Source organism: Poecilia mexicana, unplaced genomic scaffold, assembly GCF_051168715.1.
Source record: "Poecilia mexicana isolate PSO_F unplaced genomic scaffold, ASM5116871v1 scaffold_18, whole genome shotgun sequence".
Classification (NCBI taxonomy): Eukaryota; Metazoa; Chordata; class Actinopteri; order Cyprinodontiformes; family Poeciliidae; genus Poecilia; species Poecilia mexicana.
The window spans coordinates 10,844,999-10,863,864 of record NW_028263387.1 but is presented as its reverse complement, the minus strand read 5'-3'; the positions used below and the strand labels follow the sequence as shown (position 1 = coordinate 10,863,864).

The 18,866-nt window shown below is 40.5% G+C and overlaps 5 protein-coding genes across 5 annotated transcripts; 4 read left to right on the top strand and 1 right to left on the bottom strand.

Moving 5' to 3' along the window:
• The first annotated feature begins 386 nt into the window (after positions 1 to 386).
• Positions 387 to 2,330, top strand: LOC148154044 (uncharacterized). Its single transcript, XM_088015929.1, has one exon. It carries the CDS (start codon positions 412 to 414, stop codon positions 1,972 to 1,974), a length of 1,563 nt encoding a protein of 520 aa, XP_087872055.1. The 5' UTR covers positions 387 to 411; the 3' UTR covers positions 1,975 to 2,330.
• A 957-nt stretch (positions 2,331 to 3,287) lies between these two features.
• On the top strand, positions 3,288 to 5,926 carry LOC148154043 (uncharacterized). Its single transcript, XM_088015928.1, has one exon. It carries the CDS (start codon positions 4,078 to 4,080, stop codon positions 5,614 to 5,616), a length of 1,539 nt encoding a protein of 512 aa, XP_087872054.1. The 5' UTR covers positions 3,288 to 4,077; the 3' UTR covers positions 5,617 to 5,926.
• Positions 5,927 to 8,765: 2,839 nt separating this feature from the next.
• LOC106918829 (uncharacterized) lies at positions 8,766 to 11,249 on the top strand. The gene has a single exon (XM_088015243.1). It carries the CDS (start codon positions 9,356 to 9,358, stop codon positions 10,895 to 10,897), a length of 1,542 nt encoding a protein of 513 aa, XP_087871369.1. The 5' UTR covers positions 8,766 to 9,355; the 3' UTR covers positions 10,898 to 11,249.
• gmpr2 (guanosine monophosphate reductase 2) lies at positions 11,242 to 15,892 on the bottom strand. Its single transcript, XM_014988863.2, has 10 exons — positions 15,785 to 15,892; positions 15,257 to 15,387; positions 14,711 to 14,830; positions 14,376 to 14,459; positions 14,104 to 14,277; positions 13,924 to 14,005; positions 13,644 to 13,750; positions 12,933 to 12,975; positions 12,384 to 12,543; positions 11,242 to 12,262 (listed from the first exon to the last, which is right to left on the bottom strand). The coding sequence occupies exons 2-10, from the start codon at positions 15,341 to 15,343 to the stop codon at positions 12,076 to 12,078; spliced, it is 1,044 nt and encodes a 347-aa protein (XP_014844349.1). The 5' UTR covers positions 15,344 to 15,387; positions 15,785 to 15,892; the 3' UTR covers positions 11,242 to 12,075.
• Positions 15,893 to 16,012: 120 nt separating this feature from the next.
• Positions 16,013 to 18,636, top strand: nedd8 (NEDD8 ubiquitin like modifier). The gene is made up of 4 exons (XM_014988864.2): positions 16,013 to 16,383; positions 16,481 to 16,528; positions 16,645 to 16,727; positions 17,641 to 18,636. The coding sequence occupies exons 1-4, from the start codon at positions 16,366 to 16,368 to the stop codon at positions 17,741 to 17,743; spliced, it is 252 nt and encodes an 83-aa protein (XP_014844350.2). The 5' UTR covers positions 16,013 to 16,365; the 3' UTR covers positions 17,744 to 18,636.
• The last annotated feature ends 230 nt before the right edge of the window (positions 18,637 to 18,866 follow it).

Sequence of the window (18,866 nt, the reverse complement as noted above, 5' to 3'; positions counted from 1 at the left end):
GACTGTTACATAAAATCCTAATCAGTCACAATGAGGCTTGTGGCTGTACAGGTGAAAAAATATGAAGAGGTATTCATAGTTTTGCTAGACACTGTATTAGACCTCCAGAATGTTAAATTATATTGTATTCTTTTGAAAATGGTTTCAATAAAAAAACAAAAAACATATACATTGCTTTACTTTTAACTAAATGTACCTTTACAGTATGTTGTTTACTATTCCACATCGATAAGAACTGTAAGTCATTTTTTATTCAATGGCACCATTGTTCTTTTGTACTGTTGTTAAACAATAAATTTTTTTTATCTGTGTGGGTGGGTCATTGGCCAGGAAACAAAAGAGCTGATGACATAACTTAGAGGAGTTAGACTCATAAACTTATTTGAGAACACTTGCTTTGGGATATAGAAAATGAAGCGAGGAGAAAAACGCAAGAACAGCTCCTTCGAGGATCTTCCTGAGAACATGTCTGACAACGTTCAGAAGGACTCATCCAGCATTCTGTGTGACATGTGTACAGGGGACAGGAAATCGGCACGGAAGACCTGCATGAAATGTGAGATCTCCATGTGCGTCCAGCACCTGCAGGCCCACCTCACCACACCTGTGTTACTGCAGACTCATCCTCTGACTGAGCCCATGGCTATAGATGGGAACACCAAATGTCCCCAGCATGGGAAGCTCCTGGAGTACTACTGCCTGGATGATAAGACCTGTGTGTGCGTTTCCTGCGCCATTGAAGACCAGCACCGCCTTCACAACATGAAGACCTTCTCCACGGCCCACAAAGAGCTCCTGGAGAAGCTGAAAGCTGAGCAGAAGGACTTACAGGTGAAAACTGAGGATGATAACATGAGTCTGGAGAAGTGGGAGAAGAGTGAAAGAGAGAAGTTGGCTCGCAGCAGTGTGCGTCTCATCGAGGCTGTGACTAATCTACGGGACGTTTCTCTGACCAGTGTCCAAAGTTCAGTCTCTGCTCGAATGGTGTCTATCAGAACCAGTAATAGCAGCATGCAGGCAGCCCAGAACGAGAAGGACACCTTCAGATTCCTGCAGATGTACTCTCAGGTGAACCAGGATGTGGAGAAAGCCAAGGCTGTGGATCTGAGGAAAGGCTTGGAGCCGGGCCCCAATCGGGACAAACTGGTTCTGGAGATGAGACAGAACGGGGAGAAGATGGTGAACCAAGCATCCAACTTTTTAGAGTCATTGTTGACCCTGGTTGATCCTGAAAGCCACCAGGATGTCAATGATTCTTCAGACCTGATCTTTGAACCCCAGACTTCCAATTTCAGCATGTCCCTGTCCAAAGACAAAAGGACAGTTTTCTACAACAGCTGGATGGGTCAATGTTCTGGCACTTTTCTAATCCAAAGCACCCAGTCAGTTCCCAACTATCAGAGATGGATGCTCAGTCTTCCTGATGAGGGTGATTGGATAATTGGTTTATGTGATAAAAAGTCTGCAAATGACCCAATGAAAGGACCGGTCTATGGACTAAGCTGTGAAGATAACCACCAGAGCTGTGCTAAGAATCAAGCACATCCTGGTAAGTCAGTCAGTTCAGAGGACTCTGTCAAGGAGAAAATGGGGAGCCGACTTAAGATACATTCTCCAGTCCGCAGTTCTGAGGAGAAGAATGAAGTGATGGACATACTCCGACCTGAAATGGTGGAAGTGTTTTGGGATGTCAAAGACTCCAGGCTCTCCTTTTTCAGCAGAACTGGACAGTACCAGAGAGAGGAAATAGTCATAATTGAAGCAAAAACCAACAACTGGGAGCTGGTTCCTTTTGTTAAGTTGGGAAAGGAAAATACCCAGAACACCTCCCAGAAGCAATGGAAATGCTCTTGTGGCTACAGCAACTCTTTCAGAAATGACAGGTACTCCCAGTCTTGCCAGGCAAATTGCTCCCACTGCGGAAAAATATTCAGTGGTCCGTTCATCACAGAAATTGTTTGTGATCTTTGCTAATTATTTATAACATGATGATCATGACTTTTATTGCCAACTTATGAGCATTATGTGACCTGTGATTGATGGTTGTCTGTGAATATATGAACACAATTACTGGAGGACTTTGAAAGATTTGAATTATTATTATACTTTTCACTGTAGTCAGTTCATCATCATTAGCTTGATAAATCAACACTGATTTGGCTTGGGAGTTGCTTATCATGCAGCTACATTAAATAATAAATATGTATGTTTTCTCCATTCTATAAAATTAATCTTTGTCTCTATCTAGTGGTTTTGAAGGCATGTATCAAATTTACTTTATAAACAATGTAACTGCTTCATTAAAGAATAATGTGAGAAAAATTCTAATACTTGAAATGTTTTATTGACTCACTGTGAAAGAAATATGACATAACATCAAAATGTGACACTTTATACAGCAGAAATATCCTACACGTGTAACAGAAAAAAAGATGAGAAGAGTTAAAAAAAATTAATTAAATCAAGTCCTCAACTATATTTCTCTTACTTTTGTTTTCTTTTCTTTTTGTAACTTTTTCTACAGTTAAATAAAAGTTATGGTAACATCAACTTCTGATAATAATGATACAGCGCGGTTAAAATTATGATATAGAGATGATTCTTTTTCATTAGAGATGCAGAAATAGGCTGCCTTAGTAAGCCAGAATAGAATTATAAAGTCGATCATGTAAGACAAGATTTTAGATTTACATGAAAAAATATATTGGGTCAAATGAGGCAAACAAAAGACTATAAGCAGAGCGATCGCGCCATTTTGGAGAAATGTTACTTCCTGGCATTAGTTGTCTAAGATAAAAAAAAAAAAAGGTTCTTTCCATAGTTATCCCATAAAATTCTAATAAAATATTGTCAAATTTTTACTTATGACATGAAACTATGCTAAAGATTTCAAATACCATGAATATTGTTTTTTTACAAGATTCTGTAGAATGACATCTGCTAGTGTAAAAGCCCTGAAGAAGGGGAGAATTTTAATAAAAGAGCCGGACACGGTGCTTCTGCTCCAGCGATTATTACCGGTGATCTTCACTAAAGCTACCGCAAGCGCTATACTCCCCCTGCTGGTTGAATCTGACCACTGCTTCAGCCAAATCAAACTAGTCAGTCTCTGAAATAACCAAATTTAAATCCATCACACTAGCAGTTTTATGGATTGCTATTGTATACAATTGGCTGAAATCTGACAAACAAAAGATATATATAGAAAAATCGCATAGAAAAAACTGAACATACCTAAAATAATTTGGCAGTAAATAAAAATGGACTATGTCACCGTGACATGTCCCTGTTTTCTCCTTGCAGTTGATTGGCTGAAAGGGGTTTAAAAGGAACAAGCCCCACCCACCAGGCCAGCGAGGGAGTTCGTCTGAGCGCCTGCGTGTTCGTGTCACTCTGAGCCTCGCTCCCGCTCCTGCTCCTGTTTTAATAGATGCGACTTTCTGTTCTTAAACCACCTATCTGTTAAACTGTTTGGTCTGGGAATCGCAGGATAAGCTGGGTTTTCCGGTTTTTAGTTGTAGGAGGTGAGAGATGCTGAGACAGGGTCAGGGGAGAGGCCCGAATCCGACGGCCAACTGCTGGCTGGTTTGTGACTTCTCCCCACCGTTTTGTTTATATTGCCACGACTCCCAGTACCTCTGTGTCCAGAATTGGGTTCAATAAAATCTCTCCACTATATGTAAATTGGTCTCGACTCCTTATGTTGTGTGTCCGGTGTGGGCCACAACAGTCACCCAGTGTTTTAATACAACACTGTAGTCATTCACTGCTGAGATATATTTACGGAGAAACCTTTGTAAGAAATGAAACCTATGAATGGAACCAATCAGCAAATAAAAACACCAATCTCCACCCACTCAGCGTCAGTACACCCTCCAAGCTAAAAGTACTGCATGTTTCTGTGGCAGACTAAAGAGAGCGATCTGGGACTTGAAAACAGCACATGAATATCTCCTGTTTGGAAGGCTAGACTCATCAGCAAGCTTTCAGTCAACAAGAGGAAAAAAGAGCTTTTCTTCTACTTTGACTCTGAATAACATCGCAGCAAATTAAACAGGACGTCCTGCATTTGAGAACATGTCTGACAACGTTCAGAAAGATTCATCCAGGATTCTGTGCGACATGTGTACACAGATCAGGAAACCGGCACAGAAGACCTGCATGAAATGTGAGATCTCCATGTGCGTCCAGCACCTGCAGGCCCACCTCACCACACCTGTGTTACTGCAGACTCATCCTCTGACTGAGCCCATGGCTATAGATGGGAACACCAAATGTCCCCAGCATGGGAAGCTCCTGGAGTACTACTGCCTGGATGATAAGACCTGTTTGTGCGTTTCCTGTGCCATTGAAGACCAGCACCGTCTTCATAACATGAAGACCTTCTCCACGGCCCACAAAGAGCTCCTGGAGAAGCTGAAAGCTGAGCAGAAGGACTTACAGGTGAAAACTGAGGATGATAACATGAGTCTGGAGAAGTGGGAGAAGACTGAAAGAAAGAAGTTGGCTCGCAGCAGTGTGCGTCTCATCGAGGCTGTGACTAATCTACGGGACGTTTCTCTGACCAGTGTCCAAAGTTCAGTCTCTGCTCGAATGGTGTCCATCAGAACCAGTAATAGCAGCATGCAGGCAGCCCAGAAAGAGAAGGACACCTTCAGATTCCTGCAGATGTACTCTCAGGTGAACCAGGATGTGGAGAAAGCCAAGGCTGTGGATCTGAGGAAAGGCTTGGAGCCGGGCCCCAATCGGGACAAACTGGTTCTGGAGATGAGACAGAACGGGGAGAAGATGGTGAACCAAGCATCCAACTTTTTAGAGTCATTGTTGACCCTGGTTGATCCTGAAAGCCACCAGGATGTCAATGATTCTTCAGACCTGATCTTTGAACCCCAGACTTCCAATTTCAGCATGTCCCTGTCCAAAGACAAAAGGACAGTTTTCTACAACAGCTGGATGGGTCAATGTTCTGGCACTTTTCTAATCCAAAGCACCCAGTCAGTTCAGAACTATCAGAGATGGATGCTCAGTCTTCCTGATGAGGGTGATTGGATAATTGGTTTATGTGATAAAAAGTATGCAAATGACCCAATAAATGGACCGGTCTATAGACTAAGCTGTGAAGATAACCACCAGAGCTGTGCTAAGAATCAAGCACATCATGGTAAGTCAGTCAGTTCAGAGGCCTCTGTCAAGGAGAAAATGGGGAGCCGACTTAAGATACATTCTCCAGTCCTCAGATCTGAGGAGAAGAATGAAGTGATGGACATACTCCGACCTGAAATGGTGGAAGTGTTTTGGGATGTCAAAGACTCCAGGCTCTCCTTTTTCAGCAGAACTGGACAGTACCAGAGAGAGGAAATAGTCATAATTGAAGCAAAAACCAACAACTGGGCGCTGGTTCCTTTTGTTAAGTTGGGAAAGGAAAATACCCAGAACACCTCCCAGCAGCAAGGAAAATGCTCTTGTGTCTGCAGCAACACAAAAGCCAAAAGTCTATTTTCCCCAGTGGTGTCAAGTCCCAAGCCACCGTGGGCAAATTACAAGGCAAGCTGCTCCAGCTGTGGAAAAATGCTCAGTGACCAGTTCATCACAGAAATTGTTTGTGAGCTTTGCTAATTGTTTGTAACATGATGATCATGACTTTTGTTGCCAACTAATGAGCATTATGTGACCTGTGATTGATGGTTGTCTGTGAATATATGAACACAATTACTGGAGGATTTCTGAAAGATTTGAATCTTTATTGTACTTTTCACTGTAGTTAGTTCATATTTTGCTTTTCATGCTGCCACGTTAAAGAAATATTTATTCTCCATTCTATCAAGTTAATATTTGTCTCCATCTAGTGGTTTTAAAGGCATGTATACAATTTACATTATAAACAATGTAACTGCTTCATCAAAGAATAAAGTGAGAAAAATTCTAATACGTGAAATGCTTTATTGACTCACCACAAAAGAAATATTTGGCAGTTTTCTTATATGTCTATTTAGTATATGCTGTATTTCATACATTATTACAACTACTTGTAATGATACAGCGTAGTTAAAATTATGGCATAGAGGTGGTTCTATACAGTTGTAGAAATAGGCTGCTTTAGTAAACCAGACTGCAATTATAAAGTCGACCCCAGATGATTTAAGACAAGATTTTGGATTTGAAAGGCTAAAATATATTGGACCAAACAAGGCAAACAAAGGACTTGCACAAGCAGAGTGATCGCGCCATATTGGAGAAATGTTACTTCCTGGGATATGTTGCTGAAGATAAAATAAGATTCCTTCCATATTAATCTGTTTTTGGTTGAAGCACCACATATCACCTGCTAAAAAAATTCATATTAAAGTTGAGGATTTCCAAAAGACAGTTAACAATGTATAAACTACTGTATTCTTCTCTCAGCTAATTTCCCAGCTTGCATCACACAGCATTACTACATAAATACATAAATTATTTTTCGCAATTCACATTTTAAACCATTATGCTAATGCAATTAGCTGAACAAAAGTATTAGCATCGCCACATGTATTTAAAAAGTATGACAAGATTCTTACAACAAAATGATTGTTTTTGTTTGTCCGGACAGTGGAATACTGAGGTACAGCTGCTGATGAGCTTTATAGGGAGTACAACAGGACAAGTGAATCGGATTCTCAACCAAGCTCATGTTAAAACTTTTTTCTGACATAACAGGTTTAAACCCCCCCACAAATTACTCAAAACTAGTGCAAATTCACATCATGACTTGTAACGTAATCTTACATTTGTCTCACTGTATTCATATGCCACAAATTTCTCAAAGTTCACAAATATGCACTTGTACAACTGATTCAACCATTTATAGGCAAGTGGATGCATGAAATCTACAACTGCACAACCTTTTGATTTGCTTTATAGATTTAGTTCATACTTGGACCCTGCAACAATTTTGCTTTGACATGTCAGCTTCGGCAAAACATCAGGGGCCCATTAAAACTTAAGGAGTTACAAAACTTAAGTTATACCCTTGGGTGAAGGCTATTTCTTTAACTAAAAGGATAGAGAAAGAATTAAACAAGGTAAAACATGGTAACATAAAAAGTTGTAGTCGATAGGGTGGACTTCACACTTCACATCATAGCAGGTCTTGGTCTAAAAGATGGCTGTCCTAGTGCTGCTTGTAATGACAAACTTTGTTTTTTAATTAATCAATCAATTTTATTTATAAAGCTTCCTTTATTCCGGAAGCACATGTATAGGGCTGCTTCTGTGAGGTTGATTTTCTGAACTTGGTTTGAACCGTCCAAGGTCAAAGTCTGCAAGTGCAAATTAAAGAGTTATATATGGAGCGGCCCTCCTCTCTTTGTAAACGGGCTGGCAGATATTCAAAGTGATGTACTTTCATCTTATTCTACACCCTCGATTAGGGAGAGTCACAATGTGGTAATTTTCTTCCTCTCTAACCATTGAATAAAATAACAAAATGCATTTTGATTCATTTTTGATTGACTCAGTATCTCACCTTTGGGTAAGATTTATTTAATTCCATCTTCTTGGGTCTAAACGACCTACGTCCTCAGCTCTTGTAGAAATTTACGAATTAGCTATGAATAAATGTAAAGAGGTGTGACAGGGTAAATGTTAATGTTCACCCTAACAATCAATTTGGACTGTCAAAATAAGAGCAAAACGTACCCTACAAAATAAAAGCCTTCACATTTTTCTCAGAGGTAATTGCTATTTTGGGCATTATATAGTGTATCTACTATTACAGATGGGATTAGTGAGGCCCTTTAAAATGAAGCTTAGTGAAAACAAACGCCTCAGTATTCCTCAGGTTAGTGCACCGCCTCACAATTTAAGGTGTTCAACAATCTGTTTTCAAATCCACGAACTCTGAGGCGTTGGTCATCTCTCCTCTCTTTTTAGTTCCTCCTTTCCCTAACCTTTCACCTACCACCTACCCCCAACACAACATCAGTGATCTTTAAATGTAGTTACACATTTAGCATCATTTCCAGTTCAATGTCAAAATCACATCTATAACCTTTTAGCCTCTCTGATTTTGCGTTCATTTATGATATTATGACCATAACTTATTAATTACTATTATTATAATCATGATGTGAGTTATTACAGGCATTCTTCTGAAAAGAAAACAGGAATAATCTATTATTCTAATTATTTGATAATAAGTCAGAGTTGTTTATTTTTACAAGTTAAAACAATATTAATATGAGTATTTTTTGCTTTGGGTCTTATCCAATTACTCAAAATGTTTAGTCATCATTCTTTAAAAGTTTTATGCGTTGAAATCAGGAGTAGTCTCAACTATATTTTATAAATCTGCAAACTGGAAACTTACTTCCTTTTTTCAGGAAGCCTGCTGTTCCTGTTTCATGACACTCTCTCTGCCTGACTGTAATTTATTATAATTAGATAGAAAAAGAAATAGAATTAAAGAAAGTTCGCATGAGACAAAACACAACAAACACAACCTGATTGATTTTATTGAAGTTTAGTCAACTGTTGGGTCTAGATGTCACTTGTGTGATGAATTTAAAGGTAACTTTATGTATTGTTGCTATTAAACTAAAATCTCCAGCATGGGGAAGTGGGATGAGCTCGGGTTTTCTTGACAGCTGCTAAAGAACTGCTCAAACAAATATGTCTGTACATGAACTCTTTAAAAACTGAAACCAGTGAAATATAAATAGCAATCTCCTCCCCTCAGTGTCGTAGTGGGTGTACCCTCAAACAAAACCTTCAAGAATGTTGTTTGGCAGACTAGCCAGGGACAGACCCAAGACTTGAACAACAAAAACAAAATCTCCTTTTTGGAAAATTTCACTCATTGGTTAGCTTTTAGTTAATAAGAGGAAAATGAAGTAGAAAGAGTAGAACAAGGATTACTTTATTTGACTCTGAATAACACTGCAACAAAGTAAACAGGACTTCCTGTATTTGAGGACACGTCTGATGACTGGAAATTTTTCTAACCGTCAGTGTGGGACTTATTATCTCGAGATCCCGAGAAAATAAGTCGGGATCTCGAGATCTTGACTTAGTTTCTCGGGATCTCGAGATAATAAGTCGGGATCTCGAGATAATAAGTCGGGATCTCGCGATAATAAGTCGAGATTTCTTTCCTTTTTTTTTTTCTCCATGTCCCCTTAGGGGCTCCGTAGTTTACAACGCACCACAAAAAAATCAACAAAAAACCCTCGACAAATTCAAAGCTCTCGCCGCACTCTCAAGAATTTAGAGACTCTTTGACTCTCAAAACTTCAAGAACTCTTCCTTCAGGATCTTTAAACTGAAGTGAGGACACAAACGCAAAGGTAGCTCTTTTGAGGATCTTTCTGCATTTGAGAACATGTCTGACGCCGGTCAGGAAGATTCAGGCAGCATTCTGTGCGACATGTGTACAGGGGAGGACAGGAAACCAGCACGGAAGACCTGCATGAAATGTGAGATCTCCATGTGCGTCCAGCACCTGCAGGCCCACCTCACCACGCCTGTGTTACTGCAGACTCATCCTCTGACTGAGCCCATGGCTATAGATGGGAACACCAAATGTCCCCAGCATGGGAAGCTCCTGGAGTACTACTGCCTGGATGATAAGACCTGTGTGTGCGTTTCCTGCGCCATTGAAGACCAGCACCGCCTTCACAACATGAAGACCTTCTCCACGGCCCACAAAGAGCTCCTGGAGAAGCTGAAAGCTGAGCAGAAGGACTTACAGGTGAAAACTGAGGATGATAACATGAGTCTGGAGAAGTGGGAGAAGACTGAAAGAGAGAAGTTGGCTCGCAGCAGTGTGCGTCTCATCGAGGCTGTGACTAATCTACGGGACGTTTCTCTGACCAGTGTCCAAAGTTCAGTCTCTGCTCGAATGGTGTCCATCAGAACCAGCAGGAGCAGCATGCAGGCAGCCCAGAAAGAGAAGGATGCCTTCAGATTCCTGCAGATGTACTCTCAGGTGAACCAGGATGTGGAGAAAGCCAAGGCTGTGGATCTGAGGAAAGGCTTGGAGCCGGGCCCCAATCGGGACAAACTGGTTCTGGAGATGAGACAGAACGGGGAGAAGATGGTGAACCAAGCGTCCAACTTTTTAGAGTCATTGTTGACCCTGGTTGATCCTGAAAGCCACCAGGATGTCAATGATTCTTCAGACCTGATCTTTGAACCCCGGACTCCCAATAGCAGCATGTCCCTGTCCAGAGACAAAAGGATGGTTTTTTACCACAGCTGGATGGGTCAATGTTCTGGCATTTTTCTAATCCAAAGCACCCAGTCAGTTCCCAACTATCAGAGATGGATCCTCAGTCTTCCTGATGAGGGTGATTGGATGATTGGTTTGTGTGATAAACAGTCTGCAAACAAACTGAATGATCCTGTCTATGGACTGAGCTGTTTCAATAACTGCCTGAACTGTGTTGCAACAAAGTATTATGACAGTCCAGGTGCCTGTGACAATTTAACGGCTTCTGATAGTCTATATAAACCTCTGAAAGCCCAAACAAGGAACCAACATGAGATTCAATCTGCATTCCTCAGATCTAAGGAAAAGATCGGAGGGAAGGACATACCCCGACCTGGAAGGGTGGAAGTCTTTTGGAATGTTTTGGCCTCGAAGCTGTCTTTTTTCAGCAGAACTGGACAGCATCAGAGAGAGGAAATAATCACGATTGAGATGACTATCAACAACTGGCCGCTGGTCCCTTTTGTCCAACTGGAAAAAGAAAATCCCCATGACACTCCCCGGGAGCAATGTCAATGCTCTTGTGGGTACAGAAACTCTGGAAAGATTAGAATGAAAGAGTACTCCCAGTACTCTTATGAGAAAAGTTGCCCCCAATGTGGCAGATTACTTGGCGCCCCATTAATTACAGAAATCGTTTGTGAGCTTTGCTAGCTTCTTAAAAAGTAATGATCATAGTTTTTGATCATTTAGTGAGCACGAATGTGGCTTGTGATTGATGATTGTTGGTGACTATATTATGGAACATAATAAAAGATAAATTCAAGAAAGTTTTGAAGTGTTATACTTTTCACTGTAATCAGATTATTATCTTCAGCTTGATAAATAGATATTAATTTGGTTTTCTGTTGGCATTGTATGCAGCCACATTTTAAATTGCTATTATTTCTTTATTATTTCAGTGTGATAATTGTCTCCATGTGGTGGTAGTAAACAAATCTAAACAATGTACATTAAAGAAAATGTAACTGCTTCAGTAAATAATAAAGCCAGAGAAATGTTGAAACGTGCAATGTTTTATTGACTCACTGTAAAAGAAAGACCAGGCGGGTTTAAGGACTTGGCAACAACTTTAAAACACCATGGTTATGTATAACAGAGAAAAAGATGAAAACAGTTTAAAAATAATCATAATTACATGAACTGTGTAAAGGTGATGTCGAAAATCTTTGAAAACTAATTCCTAAGAACGATCTCTTATCACGAAGCCTATAATAAATAAAAATGTTGGTAGATGAACTGGAAATATATTTGTATTAATTGGTACCTCTGCTCCTAATTTAACACCGTCTTAATATATTCCATTATTGGTCCACTAATATTACAATCGACATACAAAAAAAGTCTTTTTAAAGTGCAATACATGGGTCCTGGAATGATAGAGCTTCTAAAAATAGTTTTTTTTCTCTAAATTGCTAAAACATTTGCATATAATATAAAATCTTTTAAAACAGGCGTTAAGACATTTGCTTTGAAATCTTACGTTGGGGACAAAGGCTTGCAGCAGAACACAGTGAATAGATGTCAGGCTTACTGTTCAGGAAAAAACTGAATGTTGCATAAATAAAATAAACTACAGTGAAGGATTTTTGCTTTGGAACGATAAGCTGAGGAATAAAAGCTCTAGTTTTTTAGTAAAGCGTGTGACTCCTGCAACGTCTAAAGGGATCGATACATGTGGAAAGCTTTTCTAAAAATGCCAATCTGGATTAAAAACAGGCATAAGAAGGACAGTATTTTATAAGTGCTTTCTATCAGCTCAGTTGCGTTTCTCTATAAACAAAACACTGGAATCTGGAATGGAATCAGAATCAGAAGGCGGAGGTGGACGTTTAGCTGTTCCCGAAGACGGTGTTGAGCTGCTGGGTGACCCGGATGAAGGTCGTCCTGCGGCTCAGCTCCTTCAGCTTAGCTGCTCCAACGTAGGTGCAGGTGGAGCGGACGCCTCCCAGGACGTCTCGTATCGTCTCGTCCACCGGCCCTTTGTAGGGAACTTCCACCGTCTTCCCCTCTGACGCTCTGCAGGCGTAAAAACAAAAAAAAAAGAAAGAAAAAACACAAAGCATGAATCCGTCACTGCAAAAAACACAATCAGATTCAAAAACAACAAAGCTGCTGTTTTTTTTTTACAGAATCTCACCTGTAATCAGCTACGCCTCCTGCGTGCCTCTTCATCGCCGTGTCGGAGCTCATCCCGTAAAACAGCTTGTACTTCTTGCCGCTTTTCTCGATGATCTCGCCGCCGCTCTCGGAGTGACCAGCCAGCATCCCGCCCAGCATCACAAAGTCGGCTCCGGCGCCTGAAGAGAACCGCGGGAAACAGTGAGATGATTTCAAATTGACGGGAATCGCTTTGTGTTGAGTCTTCACTCATTTTAAAAGCAGCTGAAGACATTAATACCGTAGTGGTAATAAAAATCCAGTTAATGGATGTTTATCAGTCTCCCAAAGGAGAAATTAAAGTTAGACAAAGAGTAGACATGACAATGCCGTCATTATTGAAACCAGTTTTTCCTTCAGAGCTGTATAAATAATATCAGACTTGTTTTCAGGCATCAGCACCATTTAAACACCTTTTTGCATCTTTCAACGTCTTTCAATTTTTATGCTCCGAGACATAGAGGTGCTCTATAAACAAAATTTACTGAATTTCTATTTACTACTTTCATTTTAAAACAATGAAACTTACCAAAAGCCTTGGACACATCTCCTGGGCAGGTACATCCTCCATCCTGCAGGACAAATTGGCAACAACATGCGTCATCTAACTTTAACTCTAAGATTCATTATAGCTCAAAATGCCTTGAGATCAATTTCTAACAGAGCTCAGAAAGATGCTTAGAGATAAAAAACCGATAGTCATGTTTATATTTATTTTTGCCTTTATGACAGAGCATATACAATTTTAGCTTAGCTTTAAGAGGAAAACCTGTTTTGCATTTTCTTGATTTGTTCCCAGATTTAAGTCTGAACTTTAGCTAGGCCGCTCTGAAACCAAAGAAAAGCAACCCAGCTTTGTTTCGTGCAAGGCCAACCTTTTGTAAATGAAACCAAAAGGTTCAGCGTGATTTTCATGAGACCACGAAACATTTTCCCACAAGGTTTAGGGAGATTTCAGCCGCTTCTGGAAAGTTTTCATTGGAACAAAAGGCTTCTGTCTTGCATTCCTCTTGGCAAACTAATTGAACAGAATATTTCAGATAAAAGTTTCAAAATAACTTCTTATGATCCCATTTTTTTACAATGCAAAAAACAGAGGTGAAGACACTTGTTAGGCAGTATGAAGAACTAATTAAAGGACTTAACATGCTTTTTTTTTTCTGGCAAAGAAATCCTAATAGTGTTGATTCATTGTGTTGAGAAGTTTTGATGTGGTGACCGTTTGTTCCAGGAGACTCACAGATATAATGTGGCCGCCCAGGCCGTGGGCTGCATCTGCACATTCAATCACAGCGCTGAGCTGCGGGTAGCCGACGCCCGTCTTCTTACGGGTGGTACACACGGAGCCTGAGGGAGAAGACACAGAGAGCCTGAAACGTCTGCAAACGGCATAAATTTAGATGATGTGTTAAAGCCAGAGGAGAGATTAAGGAAGTTCCTGATCTGTGACAAAAGCAAACATAACACTCTGGAAATGTTTAACTCAGCCTGGAAACGCTGAAAATCAGGAGGATGATCACCTGGTCCGATGCCTACTTTAATGATGTCGGCTCCAGCAAGAATCAGCTCTTCCACCATTTCTCCCGTCACTACGTTCCCTGCCTGAACAAAAAAAAAAAAAAGGCTTTATTTTCTGCCAAAACACCATTTTACAGTCCAACGTACTTTGGTTTTAAGCTCTTTCCTGGACGTTTACTGACCATTATGGTGTGTGAGGGAAACTTCTCCCGGACGTCTTTGACGAAGTGAACGAAGTGTTCGGAGTAGCCGTTGGCCACGTCTACACAGATGTACTTGAGCTGTGGCACGGCCTCCACGATGGCCGAGATCTTCTCAAAGTCTCCTTCTCCGGTCCCTGTGCTGACGGCAACACTCTAGGGACAAAAAAAAAAAACAAAGCATCCAATCTGAGACATTAGTAAAAATACACACTTAGGATTTGACGTTGGGTTTTAGTGCAGAACTCGAATACCTCCAGGCACTTAGGGTGCTTCGCAGCAAACTCTGACCAATCATCTATAGAGTAATGTTTGTGGATTGCAGTGAAGAGAGTGAACTAGGGGACACAGATAAAGATGAAAATAGTCAATTAAGAAAAAACATACATTTAATTCACATCTATTTATTTAAAGGGGGGGAAAAAAAGGACATCCCAGAAGCTTATTTCTATTATCCATTATTCAAAGTGGGAAGTACAAGCAATTATTTCTACACAGCTTCGATACATTTTTCTTAACTACCTGATTTTATACCAGTAAATAACACAGAGGAAGGTAAATATGACGCGGTGTTCAAACATTAATGAACCTCGTGCAGAGCCTGGGCCATCTCAAACGTCCCCACGGTGTCCATGTTGGCGGCGATGATGGGAATCCCTCTGTAGCTGCCCTTGGAGTTCCTGAACGTGAAGCTCCTCAACAGGTCCACCTAGAGAGGAGAACACAACAAAACTTTAGCCACACACTCCACAAATCTGATCCTTTTTCACTGAAGAGAAGGGAGATTGGTAAAAAAAAAAAAATTGTCAAATGAATCCCCCTGTGCAGTTTACTACAAACCCGTAGATGAAGGCGTTTTGGTCAGATCAGACTAGTGTTGAACTTGTATAGGCAAAAAAATCTATCTGTGGTGGAAAAATAATAGTGAACATCACTCAGAATAATATGTAAAAACGTGGTGGTGGTGGCGGCGGCATCATGCTGTGGGGAAGTTTGTCTTTTGCAGGAACATGCACGCTGTTCAAAGTTGACGGCTTTCATTGAGGGGTGTCAGAGTGCAAATAGATACAAACGCACACAACGTGTTGCTTTGTTTCGGTCTGTGACACAGAGTCCACAGCTGGACTTGACCCACCTCACTCCTGGACTTGAGCGTGCTCCGTTTGGGCCGGAGGAGAACATCCTTGAAGTCCAGCTTGATGTCATTCTCAATGCGAGGCATGGTGGAGAAACGGGATGTAGGCTAACGATTAATGACAGGAGACTCTGAAAGAGACAGAGATCAGCTATCAAGACGGAGCCGCGTTTTTTTTTTTTGCCTTCTCTCTCATTTCCTACCCATCTTCTCCCTCATTCAACTTTAGATATTGACAGTAAGGTCGGAAAAGCCGATTTAAGTTTTAAGGACTCTAAAAATATAAGAGATAAACATGTTTTCTTTATGGAAAAAGAGAGAGAGTTTTGTAGCATGTATCTAAAGCATGCTAGCTGATTCCACATGTCAGAGCGTGCAGACAGGGCAACCTCTTGTCAAAATTCAAGGTTACATCAGTGCGCACCCGCACAACTCCCGCTACTTTATTAGGACAAACAGCAGTTGCATAAGAACAGGGTGGATATTACACAACAAAATGCGACACATTTAGCAGAAGAAAGCGTTTACCGTTAAAAAAAGTCAGACAGGAGGTTATAAAAATCGTCTGCACCGCCTCCCCACTTCCTCTCGCCGCTGTCAGGGAGGTTTTACAGCGACGGACACCGGCTGCTCTGCCGCGCTGTAGTTTTTAGACGTCGTGCTCTCGAAGGCCACAGCCGGGTAAGAACTACAAACGCGAGAGTCGCTTTACTTTACGTCCCGCTGCACTGATGTCGTAAATGCATCTTAAGGCAGTTAGATAACAAATCTAATTTTTGCTTTTCTTTGTAGGGTACTTACGTGAATGCGAGCGACATATATGTAGATAGCTTTGCAGCTGTGTAGATTTATTTATTATAAAACAAATAAAACGAATAGTAAGTGAAGCGGAACAGTGTTGCTCTCCTAAGCGGTGGCGGGGGATTTAATAAAAAAAAACACAGGAAACAACCACTGGATTTCTCGAACAATTATTCTCCGACATAGAAGCTGAAAAATCTTTTTTTTTTATTTACAGCCACAGCAGGTTAAACAATAAATCCTGTTAGCAGACTGCTCGTTAAATTATTACACCTGTGTATATCTATTCCAAAAGTCATCCAACAAAGATGTTGATAAAAGTGAAGGTAAGTAACATGAAACAATGACTTCTATGTGTGGCTAATTGTTATCGTAGTGAATCATAATCTGCTTATCTCTAACTCTAAAGTGTTTTTATCACAGACTCTCACTGGCAAGGAGATAGAGATTGACATAGAGCCCACAGATAAGGTATATGATGGCATTTTACATCTTCATTTGGACTTTGAACAGACCTAAATCGACTGATTTTTTTAATGTGTTTCCAAGCACTCATCTCTGTTTGACTGCAATATATCCCAATGCAGGTGGAGCGAATTAAAGAAAGGGTGGAGGAGAAAGAGGGGATCCCTCCCCAACAGCAGAGGTTGATCTACAGTGGAAAACAGATGTAAGATTGTTTTTTTCTCTCAGTGAGCAGTAATTTTAGTAAATTGCTGCCATATATTTACAAACTCAACAATTTCATTTAAAGAGTTTTATTTATCTGTTTAGTTGATAGTGAGATGGTTTTTTTTGTGTGTTTAAATCATGTAATTGTCAATAGCAAAATAATTTAGCATAATTGTGCGCCCAGAAATGAGACCCACATTATATTAGCAGCACCAAATAATTATGTTATTAATTCAAGTATTAACAATTAGATTTGAATGCCTCCTTCATTTAATTAATTAAATTTTAATTTTAATTAATTAAATTAAATTTTAATAATTATAAAGTTTTGGAGGAGCTACAAGAAGAGCTACAAACAAAGCCCCTTTGAGAACATCTCCCCCTTTAAGCGAAGGGCAGAATTGGATAAAAACACGATAATCAGAATGAGAGGGTAGATTTTGCGACAGTGTATTATAAGCCTGGTGGGCCACCAGGCTTTACTTGTGCCCCCACCAGACTTAGCATTGCTTATTTAAGTTTTTTTTTATGTTTGCATTTTTTCAAAGACTTTATAGCTGGTGTTCAGCTGTTAATCTTCCAATAACACATAATTATCAAGTGATAGTTTCAAATTTTCTGTCGGCTTTCAACATTTTTTTTAAACTCAAAAACCCGACGGGCGGCTGGATGAATGACTGCCGAGCGCCACAACCAAGTTTTCTGGGGGAAAACCTTGTGGGAGAAAGAATATTGCAGCGTTTTGCTCTCAAAACGAAAACATCAAACAAAGTTGGCTGGATTCCTCCACAGAGTCTGAACACATTAATTTGAAATATTTTAAATCTATCGCCACTAGTTTAATAAAAAGTATTTCTACTGTCTGGATTTCTTATACACGCTGTTTTTTTTTTTTTTAAATTCATGTTCAGGAACGACGAGAAAACGGCCGCAGACTACAAGATCCAGGGCGGCTCCGTCCTTCACCTGGTGCTCGCCCTCAGAGGAGGCTGCCCGCTCCGCTCCATGTTTTAACCTCCGGCTCAACAACAAGCTCAAACTGACACGACGCCTTCAAGAACCACAGCGCTACTGGAAGCGGTCGCACAATCACCTGGTGACACCGAAGGCACCACGGAGTCACCGGCCGAGTCGTCGAACCAGTTTCTGCTTTCCGTCTCCGGCTCCCTCACAGCCTTTCGTGTGTTTTGTTGCCAAAGCCGTGTGCGCAGATGATCAATTCTTTAGCTTTGGATTAACACTTGACTGATTAGCTATTAAGGACAAAAACCACTATTCAATCGTCTTTCTGTCAGTCTGTGCAAGTAATGTTTGTGATGGAGCAGAGGATGTTTGCTGCGCCTGAAATAAACGAGACAACTGTAATTTAAAGCCGGAGAAGGGATGTCAACCCTTGTAGAGTTAGATTGTCACAAAGTATCTCACGGGGTTTGATTGAGCTCTTACGAAGCACTGATGTAGCAGAGTAAGTGTGAGAAGACTATAGCTTTAATAACAGGACTAACCCTAGACTACACAGGGACCATTGTTGGGTTTTGGTTTGGCGAATGAAATGCCAGGCAGGCCGTTTCCACTTCCAGACAATCTTATACTTGCTTTGTCTTGTTCTGTTTCAGAACAAAAACAATACTCAGCAAAAACACACATTTTTCTCTCTATAACGGAGAAAAGAGCAAGTAAAGAACATTACCATGATGGTCAAGAGTCGGCGCGACCATCATGAACCTCATGGCTTTTTTTTTTTTTTCCCCACCTGCGTGCTCATGGATAATTTGAACTTGCTCCGACTCATGAAGAAGTAGTATGTTTACTTTTCTTATCGCTGTGTCGGCACCTGTAATACCCTCCGCTTGTGTTCAGTGTCCTTTCAAACGTATCACTTTGTGAAATAAAACAGACTGTGTGAAGGCCTTGTGTTTTACTGTCCTGTGTTAAAAACAGAGGATTTACAGAGAAAACAACGGATGATCTGAATCAGCCAGGTCCAGTCAGATGGAGCGGAGATGTGAGAAGCTGTTGAGCCATTTTCTGTCAGGTGTAATACGTTGTATTGCTTAAAGTACGGGGTAATAGCCTTCACAAGTAATTTAAGGTCACATTTTGTTCTTAATCTGTAGAGTTTAGTATGATGTTGGGA